General features: G+C 41.0%; 1 protein-coding gene across 4 annotated transcripts; it reads right to left on the reverse strand.

Moving 5' to 3' along the window:
* Positions 1-3,787: 3,787 nt before the first annotated feature.
* On the reverse strand, positions 3,788-18,497 carry LOC114148381 (zinc finger protein 646-like). 4 transcript variants are annotated; one of them, XM_028023613.1, is made up of 7 exons: positions 18,242-18,497; positions 15,398-15,666; positions 13,538-13,784; positions 11,579-11,668; positions 8,095-8,283; positions 7,890-8,024; positions 3,788-5,216 (listed from the first exon to the last, which is right to left on the reverse strand). In XM_028023613.1, exons 1-7 carry the CDS (start codon positions 18,479-18,481, stop codon positions 5,052-5,054), a joined length of 1,335 nt encoding a protein of 444 aa, XP_027879414.1. In that variant the 5' UTR covers positions 18,482-18,497; the 3' UTR covers positions 3,788-5,051. The 4 variants fall into 4 exon arrangements, with proteins under 4 accessions (XP_027879414.1, XP_027879412.1, XP_027879413.1 ...); XM_028023611.1 differs by having other exon boundaries at positions 7,842-8,024; XM_028023612.1 differs by having other exon boundaries at positions 7,842-8,021; positions 18,242-18,496.
* Between the last annotated feature and the right edge of the window lie 618 nt (positions 18,498-19,115).

Consider the following 19,115-nt stretch of genomic DNA (forward strand, 5'->3'; position numbering starts at 1 on the left):
CCTTAAACATCTCCGGGGAGAAACTCGTCAGAAAAGACATTAACCATTCTACTTATCAGATAAACACCGTCCTGCCTGTTACTGGCTTAATTACCCCTATTACCTCTTTCAAATATAAATAGTAGAGTTCAATGGATTAAAAAAAATTCTTAATAAGTTATAAACCTCAAATTAAGCATAATCTTGGAATTATCACAAAACGTAACAGTGCAATAATCAAATATTTGTTTCCATATATTTTACAAATTTTATAGAGCGCAAATTAAGGGAATTCATAACTAATTAAGACGTTTCCGTCTATTAAACTCAGAAAGTCACTGAATATCGATCTTTTGTTCCATTTGACTGATTATCAGCCGTCAGAAACAAGTTATAAGTATGTTTACTGCGGATATGTTAACGAAAAATGACCCAGTTTGAAGCCTAAACTGGATGCACAGCGGCCCTGAGACGGGCCCGTGAAGTCATAAAAAATAGGCGCAACGAAGCCACGTATCGAAATGGGAAACATTTTTTGATCAATAACTAGCGAACTCACGGGGCCAAAGCTCCGCCCACCGACGACTAGAGTTTAATTCGCTGGGATCCGCGAAAGAGGCTCGCGCGACCAAAACCTTAACAACGTATAATCTGCGTGACAAAGGCGCGTGTTCCGCTGAAGGACTTTGCTTCCGATGCGCGCTCCCGACACGTGCACGCAGCGTTTTGGAACCTTTTTGGAAAAAGTGAAGCTGAGTGAAGCTGACACTAAATTAACAAAATAAGTCGACGTTAGAGTCAGTGTAATTACGTCTTCTACATTCATTCATTATTATTATTATTATTGTTGTTGTTGTTGTTATTAATGTCGCATAAAGAAATAAAAATATACTGACGGACTATCCTCCCTAAGTAATGGCGTTAAGAATACATCTCCATGATAAACGGAAGTGAATTTTGTTGCAGACGTCACACCGCAACAGACCTGTGTAACTGGCAGAAATATTTTTGAAGGTGTTTTCAGCAACTTTAGAGGTTATTCGGTTATACCGGATTTACAATTATTAAGTCATATTGGATCCAATGTGTCAGTGACTGTCTCCTGGCGTCATTCATATCAACCCGTTGAGAGAGAACTGAAAGGCTTCATGCTTGTTGTTTGCGTCCAGAAGTAAATGGTTGGGTTGTATTGCGTCACAGCCTGCAGTGAGAGCCACATCCCAGAAAATCTGAACGAATAAAGTTCATGAGCAGGTGGAGAAATGCTTCCTCTTTGATGCTTACCGTAATGTGCCAAACGTATCCAAGACACCTTCACACCAGAAGAAAGTTGAGAATTGAACCAGTGACCCTTTAGTTCTGGCATGAGTAACAAATCACTCTTTTACAGCAATGGTAACATCAAATTTACTTTTAGACAAAGGTCCTCACTGCAAAGTTGGACAAATCCACCTGTAGTTATAGAGACCTCAGTTACTGTGAAACATGGTACAGTTATATATCATCATTCTGAAAATGATCATTTCCACAGTTCCCATCAGCAGGCTATGATACTTGCATCTCTAATGAACAGTAGATCTGAGCTTTCACATAGATCTGAATTGCTCATCTTAATCTTGAGGACAGGTAGAACTGAGAACGAAGCAGAAAAAAATCGTCCTTATGTATTTCTGATCAACAGTGAAAGCCGTTATGCAGTGACAGAAATGTATGTTCTCCTGCTTCCTTTAGGCTGCAAAACGCTCTGAAGCAGCTCAGCCATGTGCAGCAGAGTTGTTCTTATTGGAGGTTTACTGATCTGTAAAATAAGACTTTCAGCCTCATAAGGCAGAAGACACAAGTTGCCTGTTCAGTGAACTGAACTGTGTTTGGTGGGATGACAATGGATTCAGTTGAGATTCAATAAACATGGGCTGAAAACATACTGGAAAACTGCAAAGAATAAAAGTCACCAGAGCCTGAATTATTATTATTATTATATTAAAATAAAAAAATTTCTGAAAGTTTGTTTCTGTATGTTTAGTTCAGATGAGTACCATGCAGGATACATGTGTTTCAGAGGACTGAGTCAGAAAGTGACTAATGGATGCTAAACCAGGTTCAAAGGTCAACATTTTGCTCTACTCCTAAATGTACAAGGAAAAACATATTAACTCATTATTTATTAAAAGTTATGCAACTATAGTTAAAGGTTTTGGTATTACACATGTTTTTGGAGTGTTTATGATATTTGTAACGATTTACTTGAAGACTACGGAGCAGTTTGGTATATGATTCATTACAGACATTTCACTTTATTTCATAAAGCAATTTCTATCTAGCCATACTCTGTTAGAACAGGTGTTCTGATGAGACGCCTGGGATTAAAAATAGCTTTTGAAAAAAACATTTATGCAGGGATAAAACATACTTTCAGTAATCCTACACCTGTGTATTACAAGTTGTTGCTCTGATGTCAGAGATGTCTGGATTTTATTAGATGTAAGCAGAAAATCATAATTAACAGATGCAAAGGATTGAAAACAATCTGTGGAATTATTCTATGATGTTCCACTTAGTGAACTGAGTTTATGAAATAAACTTTTAATAAAATTCTGGTGAATTATGACTGTGTGTGTAAAAGTGCGTTGGATAATGTTAGAAATCTTCACAGTTGACTCCAACTTTAGAATGATCAGAAAATATTTTCTTTTATGTGGTAACCTTACCAAACCAAACAACCCTTGGAAGTATTGGACCCAGAATTCTTCTGGTGCTCAGAACGCTCAGCACTGGTTTCATGATCTGAGCTCGACTCCATGGCAGTTATGTGACTGTCTTTGATACCCTGTGCTCCAATAAGTGCTTTACAAATTTGGTATTACGGATGTTCAGTATGGCAACACAGATACATTATGCATGTCTTTGTTAGGGACACCTTTTCAAATTAGGAACTAATAAAAATGAGATGGCAAAACACATTTTGGCTGCCCAGGGTGAATAATCTGCTTGTTCTAGAACTTCGCTGTCTTTCAGAAATCACTCACCGTAGTGTCTTTATCCTTGGATTTGAGCTTGAATTCTGCATTTTGCCAGTTAAACATCAGCAGCTGAGCTTTGATCGTCTGCCTTCATCTTATGGGATCTGCAGCATCAGAACCGCAGACCTAAAAATACTCAACATCCTGATTCAGGCTGGTTCTGTTCTGGGGACGACTGACAAAAATTCTGGGATGATGATGATGATGCTGAGAAGGATTTTACAGGAAGTCAAAAATATTATGGACAACCCTGAGCATCCTCTTCACGAGACTGTCTAAGAAAAATAAGTGTCTTCAGTCAGAGGCTTCTTTGAATTCGCTGTAATACTGACCGCTACAGGAGATCCTTTCAGCCCACAGCGATCAACTACTATGAACTCCATGAAGCAACTTGGGTTAATGTGGTTTACAGCATTTCATGTCCATTTGGGATCATTAAAGTATTTTTGCATTGAATTTAGCCTGTAGTTCATTTTACCCATTTCTGACATTGTTGCTTATATTCTGCTTACGCCTCACTTGGCCCATGAACTCATTAAAGTCAACACTGCAACAGAAAAAAAACCATCAAATTTTATCCTTTTGAAAAAGAAAATCTGACAGTGGAATTCAACCAGGCCCACTGTCCTCTGGTCATATGCTACTAGAAGCCACAGAATGATGGAAGAAAAACTGACGATTCTTTTATAATCATTTCTAATGCACCCTTCATCCCTGCCAAAAAAACGGTAACCATAGACACAATGAGAACTGAGCGGCAGGAGAAGGCTTCAATCATTGCCTCTTGGTGATAATAATAAAACATTTTTATTTGTATAGCACTTTTCTAAATACTCAAAGACACTTTACAAGGAGAGAGAAAGCAACAATGAAAACATGTCAGGAATAAAAAGAGAAACAACTTTAAAAAGAGGAAAGACAATGACAGTAGAATTGTGGGTATTTCAACAACCGTCAAGTTAGCAAGATAAACTAACTACATGCTGGATCCATGAATGAATCGTTATTCAGATTCAACAGTTTACAAAATACTCTAAAGTTAACGCAAGTCAATTGTGATTGGCTGCTTACTGAGACCTAGTTATTATTCCATCCTGGGAATAGTAAGACGCACGCATGATTTTATTAAAACAAAATTATTCTTACTTTATTTTTTTTATAAATACAAAGACTAACTTTGAAGTTGAAAAGTGGGTTTGGCTGTGTTGCTGAGCTCAGCCTTGGTCGGTTCTGCCGAGGGCTCGCTGGGTCTGGATCAGGAGCCGACCTCCGTCTCTCACTGCAGAGGCTGCAGGCCGACGGCGCTGAACCCTGTAACAGTCAGGTTGGGACACAGAGGTCATTCCTAGTGCAGACGTCTTCCACTGCTCCTTTGTGCTTGGACATGACAGGCGAGTGCTGAGGGGCGACACCTCTGATGCACAATATACACAACACTCTCTTCCCAGCAGGTCAAAGGTTAGAGGGGGGGGGGAAACATTTTCCCCTTTTTTTCTTTTTGCAGAAACTGCATTCAACAAAGATACAGATATTGGACCGATGGAAACATTTTTTGTAACATTTAACAACAACTTGGTTCTTGTTCCAGATTTGCAATTGGCTCCTGATTTAAAAAAAAAAAAACTTTTTATTTTATTCAACATAAGGGCGAGGGTATGGGAACACTATTCATAACGGGAAGGATAGATATTTTCATAACTATGGGGGACAGAAGGATGGGGGATAAATTCTTACCAACAGGGCGAGTCAGGGTGGAGACAGTTTAACTTCTATCCAGTACATGGCATAGATCATACATGAGGATCAAGGCAACACATTGTTTTCAACCTAACTACTCAGAAATCAATCTCAACTAGTTCTCAACAGTGCCCTTCCCCATTCCCACACACAGCATTCCAAAAGGAGAGGTTCGGAAAGCGGCGGGCCGTTCGGGAGTCCTCCATCCTCCATCCCGGATGTCGGATGCTGGATGTGTAAGGGGCAGGGTGGAAGAAGAGGCTGTGTTGTTGGGTGGCCGAGGTGACGACAGGAAGTGCTTGGCTGTCAGGAGTCTCACTGATTGTAGAGGGAGCGCTGCTCCCAGGGCATGGACTGGATGGTCCGTGGCACAGGGGGAGGCTTGAGCGAGGGAGCGCCGTTCGGATGGAGAGAGTGGCCTATAGGGTTGATGGTGGGGAGGGGCCGCTGGGGGGCCAGGGAGAAAGTGTCCTGGTGCTTCTGCAGGGTAGGCAGGTTCAACAGGGAGGCGGAGGACAGCCAGAGAGAGGAGGGAGAAAAACCGAGGGAGAGAACATCAGTGTCAGCACAGAGGCTTTTAGAAAGATGAAGCACACTTAATGTTTTGGTGAAGCATTACTGTAGACATTCTAACGCACAACCCAGAAAATTATGAACATTAAAAAAAGAAAATCAATAAACTGGGTAAAATGACAGCTCAAACAGAAGACCCGGGCTGAAAGTGGCAATTATTTTAGTCATCGATTATTCTGACAATCGGATAAAAAATAATTATAATATTGAGCAGATTTTTCATTTATTTTATACAGTATTAGAAATACACTGAAATATAAATAAACAATTCTTTTTTTTATAAATCAGAAAACTGTCTAAACTGCAATTCCTTTAGTGAATAATTGATCATTTGTAGCAAAGTATCAGTGTGAGGAGAGCTCAGCTCCTCCTGCTGAACTGATCTGGTGATTCATTTTGGACAGATTATTAATTAGATAGAAGGAGATTTTTTTTTGTTTGAATCACTTGAGGAGTTCTGAGTAGAACAGATTTGCAAACATTCTTTTTCATCTTAAATGTAGAATGTATGTATTCTTGTAGAGTTTTAGTTTAATTACTGCTCTGAATATGTTGTTTCAGTAATTGGCCTTTTTACAGTCTGTACACCCCAGTAAACAATTCATTACTAAATTAGTTGACAACTATTTTAATATTCGATTTGTCACAATTAATTGTTTCAGATCCAAAAACAACTTAACAGCAACTTGGAGACAAATTTTCCTTTTCTGTTCACTTCAGTCATGCCACAAAAACTAAAGATTCTGTTGGTGTTTAATGTCACTTTAATGACTGTTTCAACAGAGTTAATTTTCTGTTCTGATCTAATGAGCGGGTGTGTGTGTATCAGAGAGGAAGCTTGTTTAATAATTAAGATATGAAAAAAGATAGATTTTATTTTACTGAATTTTAGAAAAAAAAATCTAATCTGTAAACTCCTATAGTCCAGCTGTTTGTAGCGATTCACTACAAACAGCACAACCAGGAAGAGGACTAGCATTCCAGTATGAGTGAAATGTTTCTGATTGCGATGTGCAACAAACATGGCCGTAACGGCAGCTGTGACGGGACGAAAAGCAGACTGAATTAGCAGTACAGCCCCAGGTTAGTAGAATCAGAGAGAGGATCCACACACACACACACACACACACACACACACACACACACACACACACACACACACACACACACGGTTTATATCCCAACAGAAAGAATCCCTGTGTCAGCTGAATTTCACTCTGTGTTTTCTTTGCAGGCCCTGTGTGTACTGGTGGGGAAACTACAAGCCCAGACGCAGAACCTCGGTCCAGACTCTGGTGAAGAGCTGACATGCTGTCTGACACTAAACGTTTCTTCACTGTGGCAGAAAAACCACCGATTAAATGTAGCAGCTACAACATCTGATTTCTTATGGGAAGGATGGCAGAGAGAGACACTTTTATAGTTGCAAAAGGCAATCAAATGTGTGAAAGCAGTTACAGATACAGTTTCTCTCGCCAACATTTTTAGCATTTAAATATATATATATATATATATATATATGTATATATATAAAAACATTTTAAAAATTTGCTTCAGTTAAAGTCAGAGTGAAAGCAAAATGTTTATTTGTATTCAGCCCTCGAGTCAACGCTTTAGTCGCCCTTTCCATCCATCCATCCATTAGTGTAAACAAGGTCTAAAACTGTCACAGATGGACAGACGTCATGTCTCCATGTCCAGATGAAGGACTGATGGAGCTCAGATGTTCTAGAATATAACCCTGGTTTAAACGTCTCCTGGGTTCCTTGGTCCTCATCAGGCTGGTTGTTCTCTAAAGAACCTCTGAGGACAAAAAAATGACGACATGTTCCTGATCGACAGCCAACCACTGCCATGGGACTGGCTGTCAATCACCTTCATGTACGTGCTGCTCAATGTGCCAATGCTGGAGAAACCACTTACCGTTACAGGAAGGGTGATTGACAGCGCTAAGACCCGCCTCGTGGCTCTGATTGGCTGTTTCTAGTTAGCACCGGGGGAAGGCAGAGGAGCTTGATTTTTTCACAGATTGTCCCTCTCATATTAGACTATCAACAGGTTCAACAAATATGTAAAAAAGTATTTTCTATAAAAGTTACATGCTACAGCTTTAAGAAAGCAAAGCATTTATGATTATAGTTATTGAAATATACAGATCATCCCCAAGCCAATCTAATTATTTCTAATCTTTTGTAGCTTGCTTTGGCTAACAACACCTTTAGACAAGTTGAATTCAGTTGAGCAGAAGTGCAATGGAAACTTGATAAGATTTCAAGGGAAATATTATTTAGAATTGGACTAAAGACTGAGAGCAATGGATATGATGAGCAGGTGTCTCTATGGTTACCAGCAATCAGCAGATGAGAGTTTTTGACAGAGTAAAGCTTGTAAATTCATGGTAAACATCAACAGAGAGGGAACCCCCCCCCCCCCCCCCCACCACCACCCTAACGCTAATGTTAGTAGGCAGACTGGGAGAAGGCAGAGGCCAGCAGGGGCAAGCGGGGGCCAGGTGTGTGGGGACTCTCCTACCATGGGGTTGGCGCTCAGTCTAGTGTATCCCGAGTTCATCTCCTTTACCTCAGGCACCAGGGGCTGGAGCAGGGAGTAGGAGGAGGAGGGGGCGGCGCTGGGGGGGGGGACGTGCTTGTTGCTGGAGGAGCTCCTCATGCTCTGCTGGCTGCTCTGAGAGGACACGGAGCTGGGCCGGCCCTGCTGGGACACACAGCGACATCTCAGCGGGGGTCCTGCTCAGGAACCTGCAGACGGTCTGGCCGTCCCCTACCTGGTGAGGATCCGCCACCGGCTGGCTGGCCCCCGGCCCGCCCTGGGACATGGCTGCCACGCAGTGGGATGGGAGCGCCTCCTGCTGGCTGTGTGCTCCGTGCGGCGGCTGCATCATGGAGTTAGTGCTGTTGTTCTGATGCTGCTGGCGGCGCGGAGTGGCAGAGAAATTGGAGCGGCGACTGCCAGTCTGGATTGAAGACCAGCAAAGAAACAGAAGAGAGCAGAACTTTTATATACCTCCGTCGCTCCCAGCCAGCACAGAGTTCATGCAGGCAGATCACAGTGAGAGTTCAGGGGAAGTGAATGATGAAGGTGATTGTTCTGTCACTCAGATTCTTTTACTCTCCCATTTCTTTCCCTCCTGCATATCAGACTGGTCTCCTGGCAGGGCCCTGATTACCTTAACCCACTGATATGAGATGGTGTTGTCAAAATGCACACACACACAAACAGCGCCACACACACAGACACTTACTAACTCTGCAGTTAAACCTCAGGCTTTAACAAAAACCGCAATGGGGTTGAGAGTTGGGAAGCTTTGGTTTCAGGTTCTGCTCGGCCCTGCTAGTGATGCAGTCATTAAGACAGCCTGGTGACCTTTGACCCTCCCAGCCCAAAGCTGGCCACCCCTGCTCTAAGGTCACCTTCATTTCTATTTTCTGTAACCATAGAAACTGCCTAGAATGGTCATTCCTGCCACACTGATGAGGTTAGGATGGAGGCTGACATTATGAAGCTCACTCCTCCAGTTTATGCCTGATCTAGTGGCTGCAGCTATTGATTATTCTACTAAGCGATTATTCTGATGATTAATCCGATAACAATGGGTGCTTTCTGCACATTTTCTATTTAATCACTTAAGATCATTTTATATAATACTAGAAACAGATCAAAAGAAAAGGAATTAAATCAGAACATAAACATTTTATTGCCTAAAATTGAATCACATTCCTTTAGTGAGCGACTGATCATCTGTAGCAAAGGAAGAATCTGCTCTGACTGTTGTTTTTTCACCAAATGCCGTTTTTTTTTTGAGTCTGTATCTTCCAGTTAATGATTAATCGACATAGTAATCAATTCTAAATGAATCAAAGCTGATTAATTAATCAAAATTTTATTATGTTTTAATTAATTAATTGTTTGATGGCAGCACTGTGGATCTTCCAGCCTCCCAGCCGTCCTGCTCCTGGACGGACAGATTCTCATCACACCTCCAGCTGTTTAAGTTTCAGCGTTATTTCTGTTTTACACAAGTCTAAACTTTGTTTTAAGTAAAACAATACAACATTAAAAAAAAATTTTTTTCAGCTGTATGATAATTCGGACAGTTAGGGATGACTAGCTAATGACTATGTCTTTATGTGGATTACTTTTCACTAAATAAATGTTATCAGATTAAAGTTGTTTATTATTTGGTCTGAGATTATACTAATGCAAAACATGATGTTCTTATTTACAAACATCTTGACCTGAAAATGCACAGAATGCTTTATACAGTCCTGGTTATCCCACCAAATATTTATCCTGAACTCTTCCTGAGTTCAAACATTAGTGTTGTTATTTCTAAATTAGAAATAACAACACTAATTAGTTCTTTTAGATTTGACTGCAGCCTTTGACACGGTGGACCATGAAGTTTTACTTTCCTGTTTAGAGCATTATGTAGGTCTCAAAGGCACAGTCTTAGTGTGGCTTAGGTCGTATTTGACGGATAGGTCTTTCTGTGTTGACATAGATGATTTTAGATCATCGTCTGCTCCTTTATTGTGTGGAGTACCGCAGGGCTCGATACTTGGACCTCTTTTGTTTTCTTTATATTTGCTTCCCCTTGGGTCAATATTTAGGAAACATAATATTGCTTTTCATTGCTATGCGGATGATACACAAATTTATGTGCCTCTCAATCGTAAGGGAGTCAATACAGTACCAATTTTAATGGAGTGCCTCGATGACTTAAAAACTTGGATGGCTCTGAATTTTTTGAATTTTAATGAAAGAAAGACGGAAGTTATTATTTTTGACCCTGGTACTACCTGCAAGTCCACTCCTGTGGATTTGGGTCCGCTATCACATTACGTAAAGCCATTTGTTACAAATTTGGGCTTTGTAATGGACGCAAATTTTAAGTTGGATAAACAAATCAGTGCCGTTGTGAAAACGAGCTTTTTCCATTTGAGGCGGCTTGCTAAGATTAGGAATATGGTACCAGTGGATTATTTTGAAATATTAATCCATGCTTTTATTACAACACGACTGGATTACTGTAACTCCTTATATGTGGGTGTCAGCCAGTCTTCTTTGTCCCGTCTTCAGCTGGTCCAGAATGCGGCTGCTCGGCTCTTAACTGGATCGCGGAAGAGGGAACATGTTACCCCGATTTTATATTCTCTGCATTGGCTGCCGGTACATTTCAGAGTGCATTTTAAGATTCTTTTATTTGTTTTTAAATCTTTAAATGGCCTTGCTCCCTCCTATCTCTCTGAGCTGTTACATATACACTGTCCTCCTCGAGCTCTTAGATCAGCGAGCCAAATGAACCTGGAGGTGCCGAGGACTTCCAGGAGGCAGAGAGGAGACAGGGCGTTTGCTGTTGCAGCTCCCAAACTTTGGAATTCTTTACCTATGTTGGTAAAACAGGCCCCCTCTTTAGCAATTTTTAAATCTGCTCTTAAGACTTACCTTTTTCGGTTGGCCTTTGATTCGGTTTGAGATGCTGCTTTTCTGTATTTATCTGGGTATGTTTATGTATTATATAGAGTGTTTTACGTCACTGCATTGTTGGTTTTGATGTGTTTTAATTTTGTTTTTATTTGTTTAATTTTGTGATTGTACAGCACTTTGGTCAGTGGTACTGTTTTAAAGTGCTATATAAATAAACTTGCCTTGCCTTGCCTAAATTGTTTTCTTTGCATTATTTGAGGTCTGAAAGCTTTGCATCTTTTGTCGTTAGTTTGACCATTTCTCATTTTCTGCAAATAAATGCAACGTTTTTGCTTGGAATTTCAGAGACATGTTGTCAGTAGTTCATAGAATAAAAGAACAAAAGAAACAAACATATAACTATAAAGAGTGAAATCAGAGAACTGATTTTTTTTTGCACGGGGTCTCTTCATTTTTGTACAGCACCAAAACATCAGCTGAGAAAGAAAAGTCTAAATGTTTATGGATCTTTTATTTAATATGCAGTTTTATTTTCACTTCCAAAACAGCAGCTTAGATAAACATCATGTGTGAGATTGACATCACATCCTGTTGGTCCTGCCTGGGTGGGTCTCAGGTAGCTTTGTTCTAAGCTTAGCATCCCTGGCTTAAAGTGAAAGAGGCATAAAGCCATCAGAGCAGGAAAGACAGAGTTCCATCACACGGTGAATAAAATGTTTGTTGAACTCCAGTAAACGTTGGCCTTCCCTCACAGCTCCAAGTCTATCCGCTGACCTCTGACCTCTAACCTCTCACACATGCTCAGTCACGCTCACACCAACCTGGTTTTTGGCCGCGGCGCTGCAGCGGTGCTGGGCCAGGTCCAGCATGGTTCTGTAGCTCTTAAAGCAGGACGGGCAGTTGAACCGGTTCTTATGAACCAACCCCACACACGCACACACACACACACACACACACAAACAAACAAACAAAAACACACACACAGAAGTTTGGATTACTACACTTGTGCAGAAGATCTGCTGAGCTGTTGTCCAGTCTGTCAGTGAGTTTTAAAGCTGTCCCTGAACTGAGCCTGCTCTAACTCAGTCAGTGGGCCGGCAGCAGGAGGCTGCTGGAACTACAGCTGGGAGGCACAGAGTCCAGGAGAAACACACCATGTTATGTCCATACACACATGTAAAAAGAGAATCCTACTGCTACATGTGTTTCTGGCAATCAGATACATCAACATCCATACAGGCAGGCTTTCCTACTGTTGCTTTTCTCATCAAAAATGAGGATCTGAGTAAGATCACAAACGTTTTCATTGGACTCCGTATCACATGGATCCATTACAGGGAGCCTGCTCGATTTCATCCTCTCCAAGAATTGTCCACAATTTTCTTCCTTTCACTAAATTTTCCATTAATGTTACTGGAACCTTTTACCTTTAGTGGCTACTCTTCTGGTGGACGGTGTCTGTCTGCTGGACAACTAACAGGTCAGCAGTCTTCCCATAATTAAATAAGCCATAAAATGAGCATGGCCAAATGAATTGGACTGAAATTCAATACAGTGTTTTTGTAGCCATAGCAACCACTTAAAGATCTTCTACCTCTCTCACCATGCTGCACCCACAACATTCGAATCAAACCAACATTACATATTAAAAATCTCTTGTATTGCTCTGATGTAATCGTCTCATTCTCTGACAAAATCAAAATTGAATCTCATTTTATGCAAGCTAGAAACAGAAAGTGTGAACCAGTACAGTTTTACATTTGAACAACCAACAATCTGCTTACATTTTATTTATATTTGGTGTAATTATTTTTCTCTTATTTGTGCTTGTAGATAACATTTGGAATATTTCTATGTTACTTTTATATTTCTTATCTTTTCGCCTGGCATGCTTGCAGACAGCAAAGTACATTATTACAACATTTTTACTGACCACAAATCACTGAGCGGAATCAATCTAAATAATATACGTTTCAGTGCCTGAGCCAGATCACCAAAATAGAGTAACTTAACTATTTTCTCACTGAGATGCTCCTATAGTAGGCTGCTAAAGGGACTTTGACTCAAATCACCCTGGTTTACAAATCTTTCCTTCACAGTGAGAGAATCCCAGAGGGCATCACATGCTACACCAGGCTATGACTTCAACTTCTACACTGATTTACTCTAGTCTGGAATTTGGAGAAAAAGTCTTATGTTCAGTTTTTGATTTGCAATTAGGTCATTTTTTTCTCTGCAATTAATTAATTCAGTTAACTTCAGAAATCTTTTGGTTTCATCATTTCATATTTACATTCTCAACCAGGATCTTAAAATGACAGAGAATTCTACGCAGCCGAATCTTCAGATCTTTATGCAGAGAAACAATCTGGAAGCTTTTTTCCAGACTTGTTGACCTTAAAAAGCAGAAACATTATATTCTTGAGAAACATTTTGGATTTCCAATTCATTACTGAGTGAAAGTAGAAGTTTTTTTTAAGAAAAGGCTGATGGTAATTCCTAACAAAATGAACTCCATGTGATTTCCAAAGTCCATGTTTGTAAATGAAAGAGAGAAAATCCTCCTCTACACAGTTTCTTAAAGAATGAATTAATCTTGTAATAATTTTCAAAAGGTATTTCAGTGAATGAATAAATAGGGGAAACAGCTAACTGACAGCAGTTAGATCACAGCAGGTCTTCCTGCACTAGCATGTTTTCAACTGATTCTCCGCTCAGCCTGACGTCAGCACCGTTGCTCAACCCCCGGCCCGCAGCAGCGCAGCGGCCCAATGGCGTACCTGGTTGGAGGCAGCGGCGCTGCAGCGATGCTGGGCCAGCTCCAGCATGGTGCGGTAGCTTTTGCAGCAGGACGGACAGTCGAAGCGGTTGGGCCCGTCGTCGTGTATCCTCTGGTGATTCCGTAGGTACCGCGCCAGGCGGAATGCCTTCCCACAGAGGTCACACATGTAGCGTTTCTGACCGTGGATTCGCATGTGGTTGCGTAGCGACATGTAGTTGGTGTAGGGCTTGCTGCAGAAGTCGCACCTGAGGAGAAACCGACAACATGTCAGAGCAAAACAAAACTCAGCATGTGGACAGAGGTGAACAGATCCACTTTCTTCACTTCCAATACCAATGTCTGATGTTTAGTATCGGCCGATACCGATACCAATCTGATAACGAACAACAGTTGAATTGGCTTAAAACGTTTATTTGTCTGGTACGGCAGCAGCACATCTGCAGACAAGAAGGCGCTCCAGAGGGTTGTTAGGGCAGCAGAGAGAACCATAGGCTGCCCCCTCTCCACTATGGAACAGATTTACACTTCCAGGCTCCACAAGAAAGTTTTGGACATTTTAAATGACTCTTCACACCCTGACCATGGTCTCTTCCAGCTGCTGCCATCAGGCAAGAGATACAGAGCAATAAAAACCAGGACAAATCGCCTAAAAAACAGTTTTTACCCGATGGCAATCATGGCACTAAATTCAAAGGCATAAGAACTTCTGCTCTTGACACCACTTTGTTATAAATGTAAATTCTGTTGCGACACCTCCAGGCGCTGCAGCCATCTTCTGATGTCTATTTATTTCTAATTTTTGTACTATTTATTTCTTTATCTTTGTATATTATATATATACACATAACCTGCATCTTAACTCGAGTCGAGCAAATCTCAATCTCGTTGTAATCTGTTGATGACAATGACAAATAAATCTTATCTTATCTTATTTTTTCAAACACACATATAGGCTACATTCACACTGCAGGCTTTGTGCTCTATTCTGATTTTCTGTGAAATCCACATTTCTTTGCATGGTCGTTCACATTTCCAAATATGTGCAACTCGTAAGTAAACTGCAATCAACCTGAAAGTGTCCCACAAGCACAGCAGAGGGCGCAGTAACGTTACACGTAGCAAGCATGCTCAGTGTTTGTGGTAGTGAACATGGATGCTAATGGTGGAGCGCATCGTGATTTTAAAACACATCAACGACTTCATCCTTATTATGGTCCACCATAATAAGTTGTTGTTTTTCTGTGTTTCAGGACACAGGATAGTGACGTGTGTTGGGTATCAATGACGTTCAGGCCGGATGAATGCGACCTGGCCGTACAAACACAGGTCACATTGGAAAAGATCAGAACTGTATCAGACTCAGGGTCCCATATCCCAGCAGCCTAAAAATCCGACCTGTGTTGTCCAGACTGTCGAGAAAAGATCAGATTCAGGTCGCATAAGAGCAACACAAAATGTAGGTCACTTCAGGTTGCAGTGTGAATGTAGCCATAAATGTACTGAATTAGAAATGTATGATAACTCCGCACCGCTACAGCTCACTGAAACACACCAACAGCTTCAGGGTCTTGGTCAAACATGGAAAAACAGCTTTCATTTGTTCAGCCGGTGTAATTAGAAGTAGAACAGCCAATGGAAATAAATAAGAAATAAACTGACAAAAACAACGGGTTGACTACGTCAGTCAAATGTAAAATAAACTGCAACAAATTTCTTTCAAATGTTTCAGAAAGTGCAATTAGGAATCCTAAATGTAATCTGACCTTATGGATCACTTTGTCACCGATAATCTAGATTCTTTTTCAATATGGAGATCAATACAGATATTAACATCTTGATACTGAGAGAGAGTTCTCACTTGAAGTCTCCAGTCTTGTGGGTGAGTTTGTGGTTGAGAAGAGAGCTGGCGTGTTTGTAGGCGCAGTTACACAGGTCGCAGACGTACGGCCTCTCGTCTGACTCCATGTCGTCCGACGCCGTCGTACTAGGCGGCGGGGGCGGAGGAGCGGGTACTCGGGACTCCATGGAGAGGCTGGAGCTAGAAAGTGACGCTGAGGAGAGACTGGAGCTAGAAAGGGCCGCAGAGGACGGAGGCAGCTGGTCACACCAACTGATGGTGGAACTTGGCTGTAGAAGAAAACAAACAGCAGAGGTGTTAGACTCAAAACAACATGGAGTCTAGTCAAAGTTTTCTTGACAGCACATTTGCAACAACCTCAGCTGACTCGACTGATTCACGAGTTACAACATCGTAGATAGACAAATGATAAAACAAGAAATAAATTTAAGTTTGATCAAATAATAATTACAAAAAATATATATATATAATTGGCAGTAAAATACCAAGACAAATAATATGAATAGAAACCAAAACATACTTCATTTCAGTTGCAGCAACTTCCCAAAAAACTAAAATCAATTAAGTATTTTTTCCCTTTTTTAAAACTGGCGTTGAAGGTCAGGGAAAAGAGAAAAGATGCAGGTTAACTGGGGCACAAAGGGAGCAGCAGAGGTCTGGCAGTCTAAAAGATGTGGGTTCAAATCCAGCTTCCTCCTGCTGCACTGCCCTGAAGCCAGGCAGTCTCTGATCTGAGCGCTGCAGCAGGGTTAACCTGCCTGAGTGCTCTGTGACCACAAAACCTCCTGAGAAATTCAAACCGTTCACCAAATAAAGAGAAAAACATTCACTGAAAATGTTTTTCCCGTCCTCAGCAGCAGACATGCTAAAGGTGCAAGCTGCCACGACGACGCAAACAATTCCTGACAGCCAATCAGGGCAAAACCTGGAACGTTCACAAACCTGGACAGATAAAGATTCATTTGATACATTTCCCAGCGCCTGTCATTTTAAAGCGGTGGTAAAGCAGCTCTTTCTACACACACACACAGTGTGAACCAATGGACAGATAAAGAAGTGAGTTTCTGACTGGAAGTTTAAATATGCAGAACTGTGATGAATTTGTTTTAAAAGACATTGAAATCCTGCTTACCTACACCATAGCAACTCCCACAGCTATCTGTCTCTCACACACACAGAGTATGAATGAATGATTTAGTAATCTAACATTAATCAGAGTCTTTTCTTTACAGATGCTCCCGTTATCTATTTTTGAATGGATCTTGTAGAACAAAAATGCATAAAACAACATAGTGCACTTCTGTATTAGTTAGGGAGGTTCAACTGAACCTACAGGGAGACATACTGTAAAAACGTAGTTGGCTTTTATCTGTACAGACGCCTCTGTCCAACACTCAGATGGATTTTAGATTATCTGATGAAGTGTGCTGCCATCTAACCTCTATATGTTGTGTTAAATTACGTCAATGATAAGCAGGAAGGTAACATCGATGTGCAGCTGAACGCAAGACAGAAAGCAATTAACAGACCTACCAAAGTGACAGCTTGTAACTTCGCCAACATTAAAACTGATAAAATGTCATAATTCAGTTGTGGATGTGTGGCCCTACACACCGTCAGCAGGCTGCTGAGCACCGCACAGGTTGGGTGGAGCGCCAGATGTTCACAGTGTAACATATATTAATATGCTTTGTTGTTGCTTTTCACTTCTAGAGTTACTCTGCATAGATGCACTGAACTGGTTCTGCTCTGGTTCTGGTCCGTTACACAGCGCAGATCAAATCAGACTGATATCATTCTACAGCACAAATACACATCAAACTGTTATCCAATATAAATGTGATTTAAAGGTTCATAAATTACAACTTCCAGAAGAAAATTTCAGATGTATTTGTTTTGAGATATGATAAACATTTCTCTGATGAGCAGAACTCCACTTCAACAAATGTGAAATATCCGTTTCAGGGACTCATTGGTGGATTACTAGTGAAATGTAGACCAAGCTGCGGTAAATGCAGAAGCCTAATAACCATCATGTGCAGTGGTGGCTTAATTAGAAGAGGATCCCCAAATCAAATACTGCTCCCGCCTCAACAGAACCTAGGGCCGGCCCTGGGTCTCAGCGTGCCCCTGCTTTCTGTGGGCAGACTCCGGTCATGAATGAACCACAGTCTGGCATCACAAAGGGGGCTTTGAAGCATTCTCCGCGGGTCGTCTTCCGCTAACGTTTCCTGCCGAGCAGCCTGGTCGTGTTTACTCTGCGCTAACAATATTCCAGAGCTCAGCGTTCAGCAGAAACCTCAAAGTCTGACAACTGAGCTGTTAAAATGCACTTCAACACAGGACTTAACCAAGGGACCATACTGCCTTGCTGTACACAGTTAACGGTACATCTTTATACTATGGAAAACCTGCATCCGAAATTAGCTTCAACTATGCTAAGAGTCCTTGTGATGCGTTATGTCAATGCTATCGCCATTTTTTTATCTTTCACAGCACAGCTACGGCGCCGCGCTTCGGGGTGCTCATACATATCCATCACACAGATTGTAAAAGAGTGGAGAAAACGACTAGCCTGCTTGTTAGCTGAGAGCAGCTAATGGTCAAACTAGGCCAGGAGGCGCTCAGCATGACGGTTGCTAGGTTAGCCGGATGCTCACAAGGCTCTAGCATTACATGTACAGTTGCACCAACGAATAGCCAAATGCAGCGCAGACTGCATTCCAGAAACCTAAGGAGGTGTGATAACAAATGCTTCAGTCACTAGTTGGCGAACAGAGTGAGCTGTATGTTTGTGGCTGGGGTTCGCTAGCTAATGGTGGTGGGAACAACTGGCTTTCTTACTCCGGAATCGTTCGGGTCCTTTTTCCAGAACAATTGAGAGCAGTGGCCGAAGGACTCTGTCGACGAAACGTAGTTCACTCCATTTCTGTCCTGAAAATCTCCATGTGTGCTGCCTGTGTTTGTCCTGGCGTACATCGTCGGTTTGGAAGATTTTTTTACTTTTCTTGCTGAAAAGAAACAGGGCCGCTTTGTTGGGCTCTTCTTCCGAAAAGCAAAATATTTCTTCTGTGAAATGAGCATTTTGGCGGCGGACACATCGAAATATTTCAAATTTTACTGCCATCTACAGGATTGGAGGATCACAACTCAGCCAGAAAACTCGAGGCCGATAAATGACTGGACATGTAATAACGTTATTCATGCTTCATTTTTTACACAAAACATTCTTGAATTATTCATCTAAATATGTTCTTCTCAAAAGCTTTGTTAGTAGTCCAGTGTTTGTTTTAATGTGAGACTTTGTGCAGCAAGTAAATGATGAATTTAATTTCTAACTATACTAAAATATAAATAATCTTACATATTTTTTTAAAAAAATGTTAAACAATCAGTAAACTATAATTCTTCAACATCATGAAATCTTCTAAACTTTCATAAGTTTCTTCAAACTAAACTTCTTTCTTGCCTTACTTTTGAGGTAATTTGTCAGATGAAAGCAGTAGTCACAGAAAGAAGAGCAATTGATTAAGAGTGTCATTCAGAAAGATGTAAAATGTATTTTTTATTTAAACAAGCAACATTTGAAATAGTATGAAAATTGATTTTAGAGATTTTAACTTCTGTGAACACTGATGCACATCAGTTCCCATAGCCTGTGAATTTAATGCATGGACTAGTTTCTCAACATCACTCCTGGACAGGATCATTCTTACAA

Source organism: Xiphophorus couchianus, chromosome 7, assembly GCF_001444195.1.
Source record: "Xiphophorus couchianus chromosome 7, X_couchianus-1.0, whole genome shotgun sequence".
Lineage (NCBI taxonomy): Eukaryota > Metazoa > Chordata > Actinopteri > Cyprinodontiformes > Poeciliidae > Xiphophorus > Xiphophorus couchianus.

Bases quoted from the DNA above. Each gene is read 5' to 3' on its own strand.
- LOC114148381 (XM_028023611.1), bottom strand. From the start codon at position 18,481: ATGCTCATTTCACAGAAGAAATATTTTGCTTTTCGGAAGAAGAGCCCA. The intron at 13,785-15,397 runs GTGAGAACTCTC...GTTTCTCCTCAG, and splicing joins CACAAGACTGGAGACTTCAA to GTGCGACTTCTGCAGCAAGC. The intron at 5,217-7,841 runs GTAGGAGAGTCC...CCTACCCTGCAG, and splicing joins GACTGAGCGCCAACCCCATG to AAGCACCAGGACACTTTCTC.